Raw genomic sequence first — 20,934 nt, forward strand, 5'->3', positions numbered from 1 at the left:
GAAATAGGAATACATAATTTTTTTTATGTATTCCTTTACACCCTGCTTTTTATCCCCGTGCTGTGCATGGCATTTAGACTCTTTGAATTAACTCTGGAGGCATGCACACTCAAGCGCTATCAGGGCATTAATTTTGTTGTGGTGACTACATTGGAACATCTGTACACTAATGGTTGATATGACTGCTTGTAGTCTAACTCAGTCAGGAGCGTGTAGGAAAGGATGACATTGCCACAGCTGAATTAAGAAATAATGAAACATTACAGCAACGTGTACAGCAATCTCTTTTGTTTAAGGGCCCATTTACATGATAGTGTTACAGTAATGCATGTGTTAATGTGCAGCAATGCATGTTACATGCATTAATGTGATGTGGTGCTATTTATTCTGAATGCACCCCAACACACCTTTCCGTCAAACACATGCTTGCAGCACACTAATGTTCGATGCGGAGTGGCACGCTTCCAGAAGTGGCACAAGTTATTTTTTGCTAAGTTTGACAGTCCATTTAAATAAATGCGATGCCTTAATGCAAAGTAACACACTAACATCTCTGTGGGGATGAGCTCCGGCGTGTTCGCACACTCCATGTGCAGAGCCCGCCAGGAAGTCGGCACGGCTCTATGCTAATCACAGGCAGTGAGACATTTCCCGATCTCAGCAGCCGAGCATCGGGTCTCCCTGCCTGTGATTAGCGCAGCGCCGTCCTGACTTGCTGTCGGGCTCTGCACATGGAGTGTGCGAACACGCAGGAGCTCATCCCTACATCTGTGTGATAACACACCACAATTGTTTGACTGGGCCTTACGCTTTTTTGGTTTATAAGCACTTAAAGGATACGTTCACATATCCTTGCTCTGTGCACTTTTAGTGGTATCTAAGCATGCATGCCGTGGTCTCTTTCACTTTAGTGGAAAGCCAGGTCAACAGTAGTAAATGGACCCTGTGGCATGCATTTGCAGGTGTCACTCTATGGAATTGATATGGCTTTGAGTAAGAGACCATACAGCACTGAGCAGGCCTCATAGTAATGATTTTGGAGGTGCAAGGCTGTTGCTAGCTGGTTTGTTAGCACATAGAGTGCAGGTTTGGAGCGTGCAGTGCACTTTGGCGACACCGGGTGGCAACAGCTGGAGAATGTGTTGATCGCATTGTGGTGGGATGATTAAGATGACTGCAGTTGTTGCGTAAGCCCTGAGAAAGCAGAAGTTGCAGAGATTACCGGACTGAAATCTCTAAGAACAGAACCCTTGCGATCTTAGCATTTTAGGCTAGTGACCCCAAGTCTATGAGCATAAAAAAATAAAGATAAGTTAAAACCTGTTGAACTGGAGTAAATCAACCAATGCAAAAGCTATTTCTGTGCTTGGGGAAAGGACCTGAGTGTGTTTCTGTGTGTGTGGAGGGAAGGAGTGGTTATGGGATGCTGCCATATACTGGCCACACGCATGGAAATTTGAAATGTTGATGCTAGGGGTTTCAGTCGAAATAGAAAATTTGCTCTGTTTGTGGCTAAAGTAAGTAGAGTATGGTGTCGCGAAGGGTTGCATCCAAACGAAGCCCAGGCAACACAATCTAGGCAGTGGCGAGGAATAACTTTTTGGGCTTGGTCACACTGCATGTGATGCATTGTGTTTTTATGACCCCCTTTTTTTTCTGTAGTTTTGCTCTTCAGTAGATTTTTTTTCAGTAATGTAATGTTTTTTGTCTTGCACTGCAGTGCATTGGAACACATTATGCAGAAATGCTATATGCCCTATTTTTTTTTCCGTGCACGTCAATGCACCATGTTAACTGAATCCATAGGACATAAGGTGGTTTTCCTTGCTATAGTGTGGGAACACAACCTAAAGCTGATGGAATCAATGGGCCATTAGCTGTGTGTTTTGAGTAACACTTTCCAAAATCTGCCTCATTTATTTTGGATGGCCATTAGTTATAAGTTTGGACTGTTTAGGAAACCAAAAATTTAGTTTGATATTTTTGTGATTTCTCAGTGCTGTTTTGTTACAGGACTGATGCAAGATGGAGGGGAACATCTGAAAACTTTGACAAGCTTTGTTTGTTAAATTATTACTAGGCTTGTAAATGAGTGTTTACTAGAGAATGTCAAAAGTTAACCAGCCATTTAACTTCAAGGTGGGCAAACAAATCTACAAAGTTAAATTGCTACAAGAACGGAACTATAAATTGGTGTAAAGAGAAATAATAAAGCTACCAATAATTTTCTTCTAAAGATTTTGCTTCACAAAAGCCCATTTTCTTGCCGAAGAAGTTGGATTCATACTCAACGCCGCTTGGTTTCACTGTAGCAATCTGCTTCTTAATATGCTTTGTTATGGTTCCTATGCTAAGGAGTCCACAAACCACAACGTGTGGATTGCCTTCCCATTTGTTTCACTTGGAGATTGTGGTTTGGAATCTAGTGTGCGTATGTGTATATGTATTGTACATACATTTAAAGTATAGGTAAAACCAAAGGTTATTTTTTGTTTTGAACAGATGATGAAATGGTAAGAACTTTAAATGTGTTCACTGTATGGGGCTCGTTGAGGTTTCACTTCACTTAATTTAACTTTCCTGGAGGTACTCAAGTGGTAAGGGGAAATCTCTACATACTGAAGGAAAACCCACGTTGGATATCTATCTCCAAAACATGTATCCTTGGAAGATTTCCTCTTGTATTCCTGTTCTAAAGACAACTGTAAAATTGTAAATTTCCTATTACTCTGTCCCAGTGGTCACAAAGACAAATGGAGAGGGTAAATCTCCCCAGTGCAGACAGACAGAAATAAAAACTTAAGAGGAGTTCAACTTCTAACTCTTCCCCACACTCCATCTCTACTATCAGTAGACTTTTGGCCTAGAGTCTAGGCCCTAGACCATCTCGAGTCCGAACCCTCTCCTTTAGACTAGATCAGAACAGTTTATTTTCCTGATAAGCTTAGTACATACCGTATTTATCCTAAAATGTTATTTTCCCTTTTAATATAAATGTAAATTTAGATTAAGAATGCTGACTCTTCAAGCGCCGCCTTAGTCAAATATTACTATTAAGTAAAATGTTTGTATTTTCAGATAACGAAGCCGCATCGGTTGAGGGAGCCTCACAAGGCAGTAAGTATAGCTAAAATGTTTTACGTTTGTATATAACCTCTCTTTAGTTCCAGGAAGCCAGCTGGTCTAATGTGGGTGCAAAGCAAGCAAGCAGTATTGTGACTTATAGTAGTCTGCTACATGTCCGTTCTATGCTCATTTCTGACCGCTTTCTTTAAAGCCCAATTCAAACCAATGCTTTTTTTTTGCTGTTTACAATTTTTTTCTCCCAGTGACTCACTGTGTGACAGGGTTTCATTTTGGGACTGGAAATATGAGGATATTTTCTTTTATGAGTACACAGACAACATTTCATTCCTGGCAGAGTTTCTAACCCCCTTGCTAGGAAAAAAAAAAACATTTATTGCTGTCTTTCTTTGCTGGAAATATTAGCTCTTATGCCCTGTACACACGATCAAACTTTTGTCCGACCAAATTCACATCGGAATTCCAACGGAATTCCATCGGAGGAAAAGAGAACATGTTCTCTATGTAAACTCACATGGAATTCATCTGAATTTCCAATGGAATTATTCCAATTTGGCATACACGCGGTCAGAATTTACGATGGAAAAAGTCCATCTGACTTTTTCCATCGGAAATTCCAAACGTATGTACGAGGCATTAGACAATATTCTTAACAGGGACATACTATGGAAAAATCTTGATTCCCCCCTTCTTTTATAAGTTTATCTTTAAATAATGTATAAGCAAATACTTTTAATTGATGCCCTTATAAACTACTTGTGATTGGTTGCTATGATTTTGGACACAGATCTGCTGGTGAACTATACAGGAAACGTGCTTTTTACATTTTAATGTTGTAATACTGCCTTTATAGGAACAGTTAATTATATGTGCTCTTTTTTGCTTTTATTCCCTTCCTGTTGAGTTGCTGTATCGCCCCCATAGAGGCTGACATATCTTTTTCCTGAGCTTAGAGTCGATAACTAATGCTCTGGGCTGCTGAAGGAAGGATAAAACCATTTTCAAAGTTTTTAGTTTTGCTTCATGTAATCCTGAACACGATTGTTTTATGACTGTTTAATAAATGTCTATTTAGTGAGCTCTGGCAGGATATAGGACTGTGTCTATTGGGGCCGTATAGCCTTATGATCGCCTGAAACTTCTGGATACAAGAATACATGAATGCAAGTAAAATAATAAACAAATCCAGGTATTCCCTGAGGCCCAATTTTGTTCTGTTATAACATATTAAGAGTGGGGATTCCGATTTTTACAAATTTACATATATAGTGTATGAGACCAATAAAAAAAAAAGAACCTAAACAAAATCAGAAAAAATATATCCCTAGGGGGCAGCATCCCAACCAAGACATGTAAACAAACAGACCAAAAATATTGGACTTTAAATATGCTTCCTCCGGAGTATTCAACACATACTCGTAGATACCAATTAAAAGAATTATGTTTTTATTGTACAAAATGTATAAAAATTCGCCCAGCAAATAAAAGAAATATGTGGAACAGGATTGTCTTGCTAATGTGTGCAAAAAGATAAGTATATACACTATATTACCAGAATTACCAGAATAAAGGGACGTCTGCCTTTACACGCACATGAACTTTAACCACTTAACCCCCGGACCATATTGCTGCCCAAAGACCAGAGCACTTTTTGCGATTCGGGACTGCGTTGCTTTAACTGACAATTGCGCGGTCCTGCGACGTGGCTCCCAAACAAAATTGGCGTCCTTTTTTTCCCACAAATAGAGCTTTCTTTTGGTGGTATTTGATCACCTCTGCGGTTTTTATTTTTTGCGCTATAAACAAAAATAGAGCGACAATTTTGAAAAAAATGAATATTTTTTTACTTTTTGCTGTAATAAATATCCCCCAAAAATATATAAAAAAAAGTTTTTTTCCCTCAGTTTAGGACAATACGTATTCTTCTACATATTTTTCGTAAAAAAAAATCGCAATAAGCGTTTATTGATTGGTTTGCGCAAAAGTTATAGTGTTTACAAAATAGGGGGTATTTTTATGTCATTTTTATTAATATATTTTACGTGCCCCTAGTTGAGCCGACGTAGAGCTACGGGCTCTCGCCCAGGAGAGCCAACCTGCCGCCATAGAATGACGGCGGCTGGTCAGCAACTAGTTAATGGCATTTTAGTCCGTAGGGCTCAATATTAGGTTGGCCCATCCTTTGAAGCTATAACAGCTTCAACTCTTCTGGGAAGGCTGTCCACAAGGTTTAGGAGTGTGTCTATGGGAATGTTTGATTATTCAAGGTCTATAGAGACATGGATGAGCGAATTTGGGGTGGAGGACTTTGACTGGTCTGCACACAGTCCTGACCTCAACCCGAAAGAACACCTTTGGGATGAATTAGAGCGCAGACTGCGAGCCAGGTCTTCTCGTCCACATCAATGCTTGACCTTGCAAATGCGCTTCTGGAAGAATGATCAAACTACCATAGACACACTCCTAAACCTTGTGGACAGCCTTACCATAAGTGTTGAAGCTGTTATAGCTGCAAAGGGTGGGCCAACTCAATATTGAACCCTATGGACTAAGACTGGGATGCCATTAAAGTTCATGTGTGTGTAAAGGCAGGCGTCCCAATTGATATCTATGAGTGTGTGTTGATCACTCCCGGGGGGAGCTTACTTAAAGTCCCTTTTTTTTGGTCTGTTCATTTGCGGATTTTGATTTTTGCAAACGCCTTTTGGTGAATTGTTCCCTACATCAGAATTAGAATTTGCTAGATCAACAATCTAGTACAAAATCATATGTTATTAAGGGGAAAATTTAGGAAGCAGTGAATATGACATTGTCCAAACATTCACTGCAGGTAAATCTTCTGCTGCATGCTTTTAAATGACAGTGATCCACCGCCAGTAAATATTTGGTGAAAGGCACACTCACTGCTTTATAAATATGTACTTAAGTGTTAGAAAATATGACCCACATATTCACCTCTAAAGTGACCCTATATTTTTTATCCAACTTTTCAAATGAAACCAAAAATTATATACGTCTGAAAAAAGTTTAGACACCACCTGTCAAATGACGACAAACTGGGAGGGAAAAAACAAAAACAACTTAACCACATTATCTTTTGACGTGTGTGTATATGTAAACTGCGATTGCACCATATGTTATATATTGCCGTGATTGTTGGAGTGAGAGCAATAATTCTAGGGCCATCATTTATGGTTTTCTGTAAATTAATTTGCTGTAAAAAGGCATTTAATACCTTGCTTATTTATAATTTTGGGTACCTTGATTTTTCGCTATTTTCCAGGAGCACAGTTTTAAAGGCTTGACATATTTAGTATATATTCTACACTACCTTTTTTTCTTATCTACAAGAAAAAATGGGGGATTAAATTGTTTTGGTTCATTCTGAAAATATAGATTTGATAAACAGTTAAAATATTGCAACTACTTTATTTTTATTCTAAAAAGCGTCCACCTTTTAAGTCATGTTTCTAGCTAAAAATTTAGATTTTTTTTCATGTGTGCAATTTTTTTTACATTTACTTTACACGGGAACTAGTTATACATGTTTTGAAAATTTGAATGCGCAGTAATTGTTTTTTAAATGTTTTTTATTTTTTCGAAACAAAAAACAAACCACTAGAAAATCACATGGTACTAACGAACTGCCCCCCCCCCACCTCTCTGATCCCCCAATCTGACAGCTAGCATGGATCCCCCTGCTAGTTGTCACAGCTTAAAAAAGATTTGGCCCATCCTGCCGCGTCACTCATTCAGAGTATCTTGTGATCGGAAAAATTTCAAGGTCCAGCAGCCTTTGCAGCTGTCAGCTTGTAATTTTCGGTAAGCTAGTTCATTCTCTCTTCATGTCAGATTGTATGTGCTTGTCCTGGATGTACAGGCACACAGATACATTGGCAGATCTGCTGAAGACCTGCATGGCACCAGCGATCTGCTGATCGCTGGTGCAATGTTTTACAGGTTCCAAAAAATATAATAATAATGCACTTTTTTCTAAAAAGTGAACTCATCCTTTAAAGTTAACTCATGAGTGTTCTACATGCTACACTATCCAGTCTTGTCAAGTTGCAGCATATTTTAGCATGCTAAAGGCTTGTTGCAGGATCCAAATAATAATGCAGGACGCTGCACCTGTGCCTCCCGGGCACACTAAAATGAGGGCATAAAACACACACAAGGCCAAAAGCCTTTTGTGCAAAGGGGCCTTACACAAAGCAGCAAGGCAGCAGTAAACTGAGTTTTGCCTAAGGGCTTAGCGACCTTTATACCACAATGGTTGTGTCTTGCCTGTAAAAACTTTATTATTTTGATCCTGTGACATTTTAGGTGATACAGTATTCAGGGTTAGGCCCATTTCAAACATACGGATCCCGTGAGGATCCGTACCTTTCTTATCCGCGTGCTCAGCGGGGATTGCAGATGACAGGGCGGTCCTTGCACACTGTGCAGGGACCGCCCTGTCAGATCTCCGCTCTCCCTTATGGGGGGATCGGACTGTCTGTCTGTGTTCACCCGATCCGCTCTGCAGGAGGATTGGAAAATAGGATTTTCCTCCGACTGCAGAATCAGAGCATAGCATAGCGGAAGATGTTCATCCGCTGACACCCGCTATCTCATAGGGATACATGTATGTCCCTTTTTCATCCGTAAACGGATGGATGAGAAAACTGACATACGGTCCGCTTGTGTAAAATGGGCCTTAGTCTGATAAGCCTACAATCTTTTTCCTACCAGAGCCATGTGCCTAGATCTAGATTTAGTTAGTAATTTGTGAAGTAAATCTGGCATCCCCAATCCATGTGTAAAGGTAGCTTTATTGAAGACCAACATAAAATCGCTGCAATGCGTTTCGAATATTGCTTTCTTTCTCAAGCAGTCTACTAGTATTGAAAGAAAGCAGTGTTAAAAACAGTTGCAGGTAAATAGAAAATCTTCTGTTATGGCAAAGGATCTAACCTGTCCCAATTCTAAAAACTAAGATATGTGTTGTGGTTGGTGTTCCACTTTAATCTTATCAGATAAACAGTATATTAGCTTAGCATGTCCCTTGCAGAAATGTTCAATTATAAAGCTTGCTTTGGTAAAGCTTGTCTCTTGAAGAAATATGTAACTGTTTAGGATGGTAAGTAGACTGTGAATACAATTCAATTTCTTGGTTGGACTTAATTTTAGGACACAATTTAAATTTGATAGTTGGTTAGCTCTGTTTACTTTTATGTTTTTTTGTCATTTTTATAGGTCTTTGGTTTATGAAAGTGTTCACAAATTTTAAATTTGATAACTAAATAACACTTCTGTGCAAGTAGTAATTTATTACTTATTAGTACTTCGTACTTATTTAGTGGTTTGATATCTAGGTATACAGAAAGGAATTTCATACTCTCATTTTGAGCTGCCCATTCATCGATGGTAGTTGAAAAAGCAAAATTTTAGTCTTGTGGGAGGTGTGTCAGGCAGCTAGAGATCTGAACCACTGCGCTCTGTGCGAGAACAGTGGTCCAGATCTCCAGAGTAATGCTTGACACGTAGCATTTTAAAATAGTAGTAAAGCACTTACACACAATAAAAAAGCTGAATCGTTCTTTACATTTTTTGCTGTCAGATTGCATAACAATAATAAAAACCATGACTTCAAACATGACAGTTGGGCTTTAAATCTAAGGCCCGGTTCACACTGGTGCGACATGCGCTCCAACTTTGAGAGCATATGTCACACCCCATTACGTGCAATGGAACCATTCTAATAGGAGCTACTTAAGTCGCTCTGACTTGGACAAAGGTTCCTGTACTACGTTTGTTCCAACTTCGGCATTGGCTTGCATTCACTTCTGTTAAAGAAGTCGTATGCAAGTTCTACCAAAGTCGTGCAGGTAGGTTGGCTTCAAAGTCGCGGCAGTCTGAACAGGGCCTAAATGATGAAGTCCTGTTTTCTCTTTATGTTGAATCACATTGCATACAATTGGCTGGTCTTTAAAACCATATGCCACCATAACATCCATCACTTATCCACACCTTCCTGGACCAGCATACTTCTAAATGGCAAAATAGAAAGCCTAAATATTTTCCCGGTCTGGCAAAACTGGTACTTCGATTCATCTGGTGCTGGTCACATGGTCAGACATCAACACATTGGTTACAAAACTTCAGTCAAATGGGAGTGTTCAAGCAGAGCCACTGGTTAGTTGGCTGGTCTTTACACTCCACCAGCTGATGTCATGTGACTCTTGACATATCATTTACTTGATTACAGGCCAAGCAACACAAGTAATAAAGCTGATGATCTTTTATGATTTGTTATATAGTAGTGTGTGAGTAGTGTGTCTTTTATGATTTGTTATATAGTAGTGTGTAATAGTCAAAACTACTAGGTTTTGCACTGAATAATAAATTAATAATTAATTAAAGACCCTGTCTATAAAGCACACATACAATAAGACTTATATCTAAGAGGCACAATAAGACTTATATCTAAGAGGCACCCTAATCAAGCTGGACGGAAAGAAAAGCTTTGTAGCACAGACTTACTGCTGACTCAGATTTGAATCCTGGAGAAATGCCATAAAGAGACCCTGACCCAAGAAACCAGAGATCACCCTAAAATTCTCAGAGACAAAATTAACACACCCCCTAGTGAAAAGGCAAAAGAACAATTGGTTCAATGTTAAAGAGAATTCTAATATTTTGCTAGCTGGAGCCCTTAGGACAATTAGAGCCAAAAAATATGAATCTCCTATTAAAGGAGGAAGGTGGAACTTTGTCTAGAGAGTTCGTACCACTCTATGCACCGACCAGCTGCAGCAGCTTTCAGCCTCTCCTAGAGTTTTACAGGCCGATGGCAGTGGGGCTGGACAGCGCGCCTGAGCCTTCCGCCCGCAACAAAATGCTGAGATCGGATGCTTTAGTGTTAAATGCCCAGCATGCATGAGGCCTAACGCAGCATGTAGACCTACAACCCCTCAACAATAGCTTTAACCGTCTGGCATGCCCAAACTCACTAATAAATCGATACAACCCCAAGAACAACCCACTATGACAAAAAAACAGGCAAAGCACCATGCCCAGACGTCTTTATACTGACAACATAAAACCTTTCAAGAGATTTTAGCTGGTAGATTCACAGTCTTAAAATGTATATTCTTCAGGACAATACTATCCAAACTGATGTCTGAAAGGCACATATAGCAGTCCTATCCAAAGTCCTATCCACAAATATTTCCAAGGTACTGCCCAATCTCTTTTTTGAACTTGACCTGAAAATATTCACCAGGATGCTAGCTGCTCACCTAAAACCTTCACATCCCTTGCCTCATACATCCCAAGAATCAGGCTTTGTACTGTAAAAATAAGCAAGCTTGTTCTTAATGCGATCCATTATGCTCAAGAAAAGGAAATCACACTTCTTCATCTGTCCACAGATACTTAAAAAGCATATGATAGGGTCAAGTGGGAATGCAACACTAGCTCTGGACTTGGTGATAGCATGCATTTGTATCTGTTATGCCCCGTACACACGATCAGGCTTTTGCCCGGCCAAACTAACATCGGAATTCCGACGGAATTCCATCGGAGTAAAAGAGAACATGTTCTCTATCTAAACTCAGATGAAATTCCTCTAAAAAAGTCAGATGGGGCATACATGCGGTCGGAATTTCCATCGGAAATTCCGACGTGTGTACGGGGCTTTAGACCCCTCATTCCCAGTAAGCTCCACTCCGGATTTCTCAAAGACTTACGAATCTGTTTTCTTCAATTATGCATAGGGGGGAAATGATGCTAGACTTAACAGGACTATACTCACTCCGATCTTTCACAATCATATCCAATGTATAACTAAATGAAAACACACAACTTCTCCAAAATCAGATCCTATATTAAGGTCTATTAGATGTATACAATTTACAAAAACCCCATAATGTATGTTCTGTTCTCAATCCAAGAGAACTGTTGAGGGATGGTGGTATCTCAATGCGTTTCGTGATGTTGCGTCATCAGGAGAGAGGGGTTATTCTAACAAAAAAACAAAAACATTTTGATGGGATATTTTGTTTTTTGTTAGAATAGCCCCTCTCTTCACGAAGGAAAGGTTATGTATTTATACTCTATTCTACACTGTTTATGCTTACTATACTCTCACCTTGGAAGGGCATCAACTTCAAATCTTGCTAAGATAACAAGATTTGAAGTCAAAATTCTCACAGCCCCAGAAAGATTGCATAACTTTTTTACACAGCCTCGCTGTGGATACAAATTTATTGAGTTGTTACAAAACCCTTCAGAAACGACCTCAAATTTACCTGCGTCTAACCCCAGGCTTTTGGCAGTACAGAGGGGCCGAGGAAGATTCTCCCAGATTTTCTGGGACTGTAGTAAATGGCAGGATTTTTAACACTGTTAAGGCTACTATTAAAACTCTTACATATTTACATATGTGGTTGAAAAAAGAAACACGTCCATTAATTTCAGCCAATAGAAAAACACACATACAAATATAAATCCTCCATGTACACAATCCTAAACCCACAGATAATTCAGAGGAAGTCAAGAAAACCCCATGATCCAGTTTGCTCCAGCAGTGGAAACAAATTCCTTCCTGATTCCCCAGGGGGCAATCGGATATTCCCTGAATAAACTCCCCCTGGTGCTAATCTTGATAAAAAAAAAATGTACCCTTTAAGTGACTAACTGTACACCAAGTTCATTATATGGACTACTTTTGTTGATCATATCACCCAGTGCCGATCCTGGGTCCCTAAGCAAAATTACATGTCACATTAAAGTTGAGAAGCCGAAAATGATATGTCACGCTAAAGTTGAGAAGCAGGAGGGGGTGCTGCCGACAGTGACATGTCACATTAAAGATTAAAGTTGAGAAGCGGAGGGAGGGGGTGTTCTGCTGTCGGAAATGGCATCTTACATTAAAGTGAGAAGCAGGGGGTGCTGACTTCTTACCTCTTCTCCCATGCAGCCAGCGAGTTGAGAAGCGGGGTGAGGGGCCGAAAATGACTTCTCACCAGGCGGAGTCTCTAGTAATTTGGGGGGCCCTCTGCAGCTTTGCGGGGCCCTAAGCGGCTTGCATAGTGAGCCTATAGGGTGGATCGGCCCTGATATCACCCCCTTAATCTCTCATTCCCTAGAGAATAAGTTGAGTTCAGTAACCAACCTTTCCTCTTACTCAAACTCTCTTATGCCTCCTATTAGTTTGCAATTTATTAAGCCTAGAATCTACCAGAGCACTCAGATCTTTCTCCACCTTTTATTCCCCCAGTTGTATTCCTAGAACGTATGATGTGTGCATGTTTTTAGCTCCAAGTGCAATCCTTTACATTTATCAGCATTAAACCTCATTTGCCACATAATTGCTGAATTAAACAGTGCATTGAGGTCTGCCGTCAAGTTGTATGCCATCTAGTCCAGGTGCTTTATTCACCTTTATTCTGTCTAAATATTTCTGGACCATATAAGTTTTGCGCCAAAGTGGTGTTTCTTGCAGATAAACCAGCAGACTACTTTATGCAAGACACAATTTTTTTTTTACAAAACCTCTAGTTTTAAATGTCTTCTGAACATGGCAAAGGCGTGTATCCTGCGATGTGGGAAAAATGGAACCACCCTATAAAACACAATGGTTCACCAGAATAATCGAAATGCAGCAAATGGAGCAGCTTACTTTGCTTCTGAAAGATCGGTCTTGTGAGCATGGACACCATGGTACTTCTATACAGGCTTGTCAAACATAATTCTAAAAATCACATAAATCTTACTTAATACTCACACTTTTCCTTTCTTTTACCCCTTTAGCTCTTATTATACCCCCCCCAATCAGCCTCTTTTCTTACTGTCCCCTTCTCACTCATTAACATATACCCACATTCCCTCACTCTCCTTAAATATGGAGAATGGCTGTTCTATTTTTTTTTTATTGTAAATACTCACTACATGTCTCCCTAGAAGAAAAACATAATTACAGATGTAGGTCAACGCTTCTATTTCACACTAGGTTGACAGTTTAACCATTGCCGCCCGCGATATAGCAAAATGACGGCGGCAAAGTGGTTTCAATATCCTGACTGGACGTCATATGACGTCTTCAGGATATTGAGCCGCTGCGAGCCCCCGGGGGCGCGCATCACGGCGATCGTTCTTGCGGGGTGTCAATCTGACACCCCACAACACCGATCAAGGTAAAGAGTCTCTGACGGAGACTCTTTACCTCGTGATCAGCCATGTCCAATCACGGCTGATCATGATGTAAACAGGATAAGCCGGTGATCGGCTTTCCCTCACTCGCGTCTGTCAGACGCGAGTAGAGGAGAGCCGATCGGCTGCTCCTCTAACGGGGGGGGGGGTTTGTGCTGATCGATTATCAGTGCAGCCCCCCCCGAGGATGCCCACACTGGACCACCAGGGATGCCCACCACAGGTATGCCACCCTAGACCACCAGGGATGCCAATCAGAAATGAATAATGGATGCCAATCAGTGCCCACAATGAATGCCAATCAGTGCCCACAATGGGCATCACTGATTGTCAGGCATTATTGTGCTCATCCGTGCCACCTATCAGTGCCCATCCATGCTGCCTATCCGTTCCATCTGTGCTGCCTATCCGTGCCCATCATCAGTGCCACCTCATCGGTGCCCATCAGTGCCGCCTTATCAGTGCCCGTTAATGCAGTACCATCAGTGCCCATCAGTGAAGGAGAAAAAGTACTTCTTTACAATGTTTTCTACCAGACAAAAGAGCAACTTTTGAATGCAGCCAGAGAACAAAATAATCTAATTTTTCAAGGGCACAATTATCAGGTCTTTGCAGATCTATCACAATTAACTATTTCTAAAAGAAGGGCAATGAAGCCACAGTTAATGGAACTCCAATGCCACAACATTAAATACCAATGGAGTTTCCCATTCACTTTTTCTTTTTGCTTAAATAACATCTTATGGGAGATCAGCAATGCAATTAATTGCTGAAATAATCTCCTCTACATAATTTTAAAAATGTTCCCTGACCTAGTATTAAAGGAGTTGAAAATTTAATTTTTTTTCACCTTGATGCAATCGATGCATTAAGGTGAAAAAACATCTGATGTTGCCGACCCCCCCCTCCCCCCGAGCCCCTGTTTTACTTACCTGACCCGTCGAAAGTCCCGCGCGGTCTCAAGATCCTCTTCGCCGCTCAGCCTGGCCACTGATTGGCTATCACATCTAGTGACGCGGCGCGCCGAGGGGTGGGGCCGAGTGATACAGTGAGCGGCTATGGTCGCTCGCTGTATCACGGGAGCGCGCGCGCAATTACTCACCACCATGCGAACTCTCGCATGACTGTGGTCAGTAATTGCGGGGAGGACCAGAGACAGCCACCAAGGGACCTCAGAAGACGTGGATTGGGGCCACTCTGTGCAAAACAAACTGCACAGTGGAGGTGAAGTATAACATGTTTGTTATTTTAGAGGACTTTTTTTTTTTCCTTTACATCCGCTTTAAGCTATCTAACTTTAGAGGCAATTCTGGTCCTCATTTATTATAAAACTTTAATGGAACTTGCCTAATTAATGGATCCATTGCTCTGTTTAACAATATTTTTTATTATTTTTACTTTTATTTATCAATTTCGCCTAATTTTCACATACAATATTGATGCGAACTTATGTCATAGCTAAAATAAGCTTGTTGACTCTTTTCATTACTCTTTTTGGCTATATGGCCTTTATTGCAGTTAAACTGTTAATAAATATTTTTTCTAATAGGTATTTTTATAAAGTTACCAATGTTGAAAATTGTTCCTACAACTATAAGTTGAAGTTTATTTTGTTCCGCTTATCTGAAACATACATATTCAGGACCTATAATTTCATACATTTGGGCTATGGATTTTTATTTTTTTCTTAAAAAAGTGGATTCCCTGTGCACGGATGTTACATGTGCCTCCACTTTCCTCTGGTCCTCGCGGAAATATGCAGTGATCAGACGAAGGCCCCATGCCCCTTGTCTGGGAATTTTTACCCCAGGCATGGGAAACTTCTAAATCTTCATATGATTATATCAATCTAATAACTCATTTTTCTTTTGTTTTTTATTCCCTTTTTATGACAGATTGTACTGGATTTTCTTTCCTAACAACTTCAACTAAATCCACGTGGATCGAGCCGAGTAGCCACTACCCTGGAACAATTGGTAAGTGCAGTTTGCTGTTTCGGTTGCCATGGCCCCCTTCAATATTATATCCCTTAATGTCCAAGGTTTCAATGTGCCGCAAAAAAGGACGAAAGCTTTCCGACCTTTCCAAGCCAAAAAAGCACATATTGTGTGTCTACAAAAAACTCACTTTACTCCAGCCTCCACTCCTAAATTTTATAGTACCTCTTACCCACAAGTATACACAGCATCGGTACCCACCAAACAACGTGGCACACTCATTGCATTCCACCGTAATACACAATTTACTTTGCATTCCGAAATCAAAGACCCAGAGGGTCGCTACCTAATTTTTACAGGGTATATTATGGACACAGCAGTAACTGTGGTTTCATACTATGCCCCTAACCACCAACCTTTACCCTTTCTTTCACAGCTCTTCCAAGTTATTAATTTACATAAAATGGGTTCACTATTTGTATGTGGAGACTCCAATTATGTCCTTTTCCTGTTTCTGAACAAAACCCTGTACTCCCCTCCACGTTATCAAGCCAGTAGGTCCCTCGCTCAACTTCTCAAAAGATACAAACTAAGAATCCAACCCAACGAAAAGAAACTATACATATTTCTCAAACACTCACCAAATATTCAGCCGTAGATCACATATTTGTAACGATAGGTATGGTGCCTGAATTGATAGCCTCCAATAATATCCCTATTCCCTGGTCAGACCACAACGCAGTCTTTACCTCAATAGCATCTATTTTACCTAGAGCACACGACTGCACCTGGTACCTGCTAGATGTACTACTTAAACATCGTTCATATCGCTTGACAATTGAGAAGGCTTTAACGGAATACCTACAACATAATACAAATACTGAAATCCCTTTTCTCACACTTTGGGAAGCTCACATCCCGGTTCTAAGAGGAGTACTCCAACAACAACTAGGGGTACTCAAAAGAGAACGCATAGCACTTGCACGACACTTAGAAAATTAGTTTAATACATCGTACATAGATTTTCAAAATAACCCCACTCCCAAAGCAAAAGTGCGCCTAGAGAAAGCTGGTCTTGAATACGACCTATTCCTTTCAGAATCCGCCAACAAATCATTACACAGTGCCAAACATGTATTGTATATGAAATCCAATAAAACAGGTACTTTCTTAGCACGAGCGCTGAAATCTATCAATAAATCTTTCAAACCTATAAGACTTAAATTGGCCAACAACGCATACACCAGTAACCCCCTCAAAATTTAAAAAAAAAATCAGTACTCACCTTAAAACCTTATATACAGAGACAAATAAACTTAATATAAATGTGGCTGACTCCTTCTTTTCAAATATTAATCTTCCCCAGATGTCTGAATCTCAAAAAAAGTCACTACTGGTGAAGACGTGATAGCCGCAATCAAAACATTAAAAATAAATAAAAGGCCTGGTCCAGATGGGTTCTCAGCTCTGTACTATCAAACCTTCACTGACACTATCTCCCCCCTATTAGCAAAGGCTTTTAATGACTTACTACAAAATAAATCTTTTAGACAAGAATCACTATTTGCTACAATTTGTATGATTCCAAAACCGTTATCTGATGACACCCTTAGCACAAATTTTCGCCCCATCTCAATGCTAAATATAGATATTAAGATATTTGACAAAATATTAGCAGCCCATCTTAACAAGATTATCGGAACTCTCATACACAAGGACCAGGTCGGCTTTATGAATGAATGAATGAATGAAAAACTTATAAAGCGCGGCGCATGCGAACTGAATCGCTTCTGGGCGCTAGTTGTTCGTGTCTCATGTCATCAAAAGAGCAGAGTTTTGATTCGTCTTCTGAAAGTCAGGTGGTTTTCCTCCAACCGAATGCTGGTTGGTAAAGCGTTCCATAGTCTAGGACCCTGAAAAGCAAACCTTCTTTCTCCTTTGGACTTGTATTTGGTTTTTGGTACCCTGACCAGATTTTGGTCGGTGGATCGCAGAACTCGATTCGAATTGTGAGGTTCTATCTTGTCGCAAAGATATTGCGGAGCCTTCCCATGGATGCACTTATGTGTCAGGCAGAGTGCTTTAAATGCAATTCTGTCTTTTACTGGCAGCCAGTGAAGGGTTCTCAACGAAGGTGAGATTGATTCCCATTTTTTTTTCCCAGTCACAAGTCTGGCGGCCGTATTCTGTACGACTTGCAGACGAGAGATTTGGTACTTTGGGAGTCCGAGGTAAAGGGCATTTGCATAGTCCAGTCTGGAATTCACGATTGTTCCCACCACGACTGCTACGTCTTCTTTGGGGATAAATGGAATAAGTCTGCGTAGTAGGCGCAACAGATGGTGCGCTCCGCTGACTACTGACCCTATTTGTGCGTCCATTGTCATGAAGGTGTCGAAGATGACCCCGAGACTTTTGACTTTGGAGCTAGGGGTGATGATTTGGCCCAGAATGGGCGGGGGTGTCCAGGTTGTTGCCAGTTGACTCTTTCGGCTGGCGTGAAACATAAGGAGTTCTGTTTTTGAACTGTTGAGTTTAAGATAACTCTTAGTCATCCAGTTTTCTATCAAAGAGAGACATTTCTCTAAACTGAGATGATGATCCTTTTTGTTGCAGATGCGAAAATACAGTTGCGTATCGTCTGCATAAGAGTGATAGAGTAGTTCTTGGCTACTGATAATATCAAAGAGAGGGCGAAGATAGATGTTGAAAAGCACCGGTGACAGGGGGGATCCTTGGGGGACTCCACATGACACCGTGCGCTTTTCCGACGTGAAACAACCCAATTTAACTGTTTGTGATCGGTTTTCAAGAAAGGAAGAAAACCATGGTAAATCACCTTCTGCGACTTCTGCTACCTTGGCTAGTCGCATCAGTAACAGTTTGTGGTCTACCGTGTCAAAGGCTGCGCTTAGGTCCAGCAGAACCAGGAGACAAGATTCTCCTTCGTCTGCGGCCTCGAGGGCATCGTCCCATATTTTGAGTAAGGCCGTTTCTGTCCCGTGTCCGGGACGGAAGCCTGATTGTAATGGATCCAGTAGATTGTGGGTATCTAGATGCTGTTGCAGCTGTTGTACCACTACTTTCTCCATTATCTTGGAGAGAACATTAAGGCCTGTTATGGGACGGCGGTGAGTTGGGTCCTTGGGATCCAGGTTAGGTTTTTTCAAGATGGGCTGGATTGTGCCCTCTTTCAACAGGGATGGCACTGTGCCTTCCTTAAATGACTGGTTTATAAGCTGTGTGATGGGTGGTGCCAGGATGTCGGCACATTCCTTCAGCAGTTTGGTGGGGATGATATCATTGGGCGATGTGCTGTTCCGCAAAGCACCAATGATATTTTTTGTGGTATCGATGGAGATCGGTTCCAGAGTGAACTTTGTTGATTGTAGAGCGTTTCTGTGGGTGTTTTGTGGTTGATTGACGGTGGGGTTGAGGGGGGTATTGTTTTGCATGATGCTTTCCCGGATTCTTTCAATTTTGTTGATGAAGAAATCCGATAGTTCATTGCAGAACTCTTGGGTGTCTGAGTTGGGGACTTCAAGACATCCTGGGTTCATGGTCTGGGTGACCATCTTGAAGAGTTCGCGGGGGCGGTTTAGGGCGCTGTTAATCGCCAAAGAAAAATGATGTTTCTTGGCTTTGAAGATTTCTTTATGATATCGTGTTGTTATTGCCTTGTAGATGATGAGGTTATCCTCTGCAGGACTTCTTTTCCAGGCGGCTTCCGCCCTTCTGCGCTCTTGCTTCAGAAGCGACAGCTGGTTGTTGAACCAGCCGGACTTTCTTTTTCGAATGCAGGCTTTGCGTTTCGGTGCTACTAAATCGGCTGACTGTAGCAGGGCTGCGTTTATGGCGTCCAGTGTATCTGCGGCTGTTTGATGTGGATGGATTGTTTTGATTCTGTTTCCCAAGGTAGATTTGAAGAGTTCCGAATGGAGCTTCTTCTGAGATCTAGCCCAGTGTATTGTCACCGGCTTGGGTGCTTTTATCACTGGGGGAATTTTGGAGATTATGAAATTAATTGCATGGTGGTCTGTCCATGGCAATGGTTCATTTTCTAAAATGCTTATTTTCAGATTTTGTCTGAAAATTAGGTCGAGTGTGTGACCTGAAGCATGTGTTGGCCCGCATATAAGTTGCTGTAGCCCTAATCCCTCCAGGTGATCAATGCAGGCGTCCGCAATGGGATCCTGTGCGGAGTTGGCCCACAGATTAAAGTCCCCGAGCAGCAAAAGGTGTTTGCTGTTAAGGGTATAAGTGGATATAAACTCCGTTAATGATGGCAAAAACTGCGATTTTGGCCCAGGTGGCCTATAGCAAAGGAGAATGTGAACAGTCTCCTGGGGGGAAGTTTGAAGTTGAAGAGTAAGGGTTTCCATGAATGGAAGAGGATTTTGAAGGGCTGGCTTAGTGATTGTAATGCGATTCTTGTGGATCACCGCCAGGCCTCCTCCTCTTTGCCCTATTCTGTTTTCCGTTATAATGCGATAGTTTTCTGGCACCAATTCTCCGAGAATGGTGTTGCAGTCGTCTGAGAGCCAGCTTTCTGTAATAAAGAGGCAGTCTAGATCGTTTTGTAGTAAGAAATCGTGGATTTCTAATCGGTGTTTTACTGCCGATCTTGTGTTGATCAAAGCACATGATATGTGCTCGAACTGGGTTAAATAGTTAAAATTTTTGATGGTCGATCGTCGATCGAATCTCAAAAGTTGCTCTATTTTTAAGGCCTTTTTGGTGACGGCTGGTAATGCTGTTGCGAATTGTCTCAGACCCCGAATAGAGTGCGCAGAGTATCGCAGATTAGCCATTGTCGCCAGTCACATTGTCATCAGTCTTTCCTAATTGCGGCGGCCGCGAATGAGGCCTGGTCTGGCGCGGATGCGGGAAGAGCCGCGAGACGCCGGACGTGATGGGTGGAAGACTGTCCAAGTGAGCCGTCACTCGTTGAGTCTTCTCTCCCCGATTGGTCCAGAGGAAGGCGAAAAACCCCCGGCGTGCTGTGCCAATCTGCAGCGATCGGGGGAAAAAATTCCTTCCTGACCCCTTAACGGCGATCGGTGCAACCCTGGATCAATTGGCTAGGGGGGTGTGGTGGACCCTGCCTGGCTGCACTATCCCTGGGGAGAGCCGACTCGTTTGAGAGCGTCCTGCTCTCACTATCCCTGGGGTGAGCAGACTAAGATGAGAGCGTCTGCTGCACCGCTGAATCTATATAGCAAGAGTTCCAACTTTATTAGCTGCAAGCTTGTTCTGGATCAGTGAATGAAAAAAATAATGAAGACTCCTGTCTTACCTCCTGTTTCAAACTCCTGGTTTTTAACTTGCACTTTTGATCAAAGAATGCACTTCTGATCAGAGAGTCCACATGTGAAGCCACCATCAACTGGGAGCCAGCTCCTCTGGGAGCTTGTACAGCCACTTTAATACTCACCTGTGAAGACCTGTGAACAAACACACACCTGTGAACAATTAAACCCTCCCCTTAATTAGCAGAAAGGAAAAAGAAAAAAAAGCTGTTTAAAAAGTGTCAGAGAAAAAGAGGGGAAAAAACAAATCTGCAAGCAGAAGTAAATGATAGCCAAATCCTGGTTTTTAACTCGCACTTTTGATCAAAGAATGCACTTCTGATCAGAGAGTCCACATGTGAAGCCACCATCAACTGGGAGCCAAGCGGGGGACAACGTTCGCAGAGCAGTCCTCTTGGCTCATATTG

At 41.4% G+C, this 20,934-nt stretch overlaps 1 protein-coding gene across 5 annotated transcripts in view; it reads left to right on the forward strand.

Annotated features, from left to right (window-relative positions):
- The window catches only part of ZNF618 (zinc finger protein 618), a 204,872-nt gene that overhangs the window by 102,420 nt on the left and 81,518 nt on the right, over window positions 1–20,934 (forward strand). For 3 of the 5 annotated variants that reach the window (XM_040324376.1, XM_040324377.1, XM_040324378.1), the window contains exons 4-5: window positions 3,079–3,117; window positions 15,177–15,257. In XM_040324376.1, the coding sequence (XP_040180310.1) occupies window positions 3,079–3,117; window positions 15,177–15,257 (120 nt within the window). The remainder of the gene's footprint in view (window positions 1–3,078; window positions 3,118–15,176; window positions 15,258–20,934) is intronic. The other 2 variants (XM_040324381.1, XM_040324380.1) reach the window with 1 other exon arrangement.

The sequence above is a fragment of the Rana temporaria genome, chromosome 9 (genome assembly GCF_905171775.1).
Source record: "Rana temporaria chromosome 9, aRanTem1.1, whole genome shotgun sequence".
NCBI classification, from domain to species: domain Eukaryota; kingdom Metazoa; phylum Chordata; class Amphibia; order Anura; family Ranidae; genus Rana; species Rana temporaria.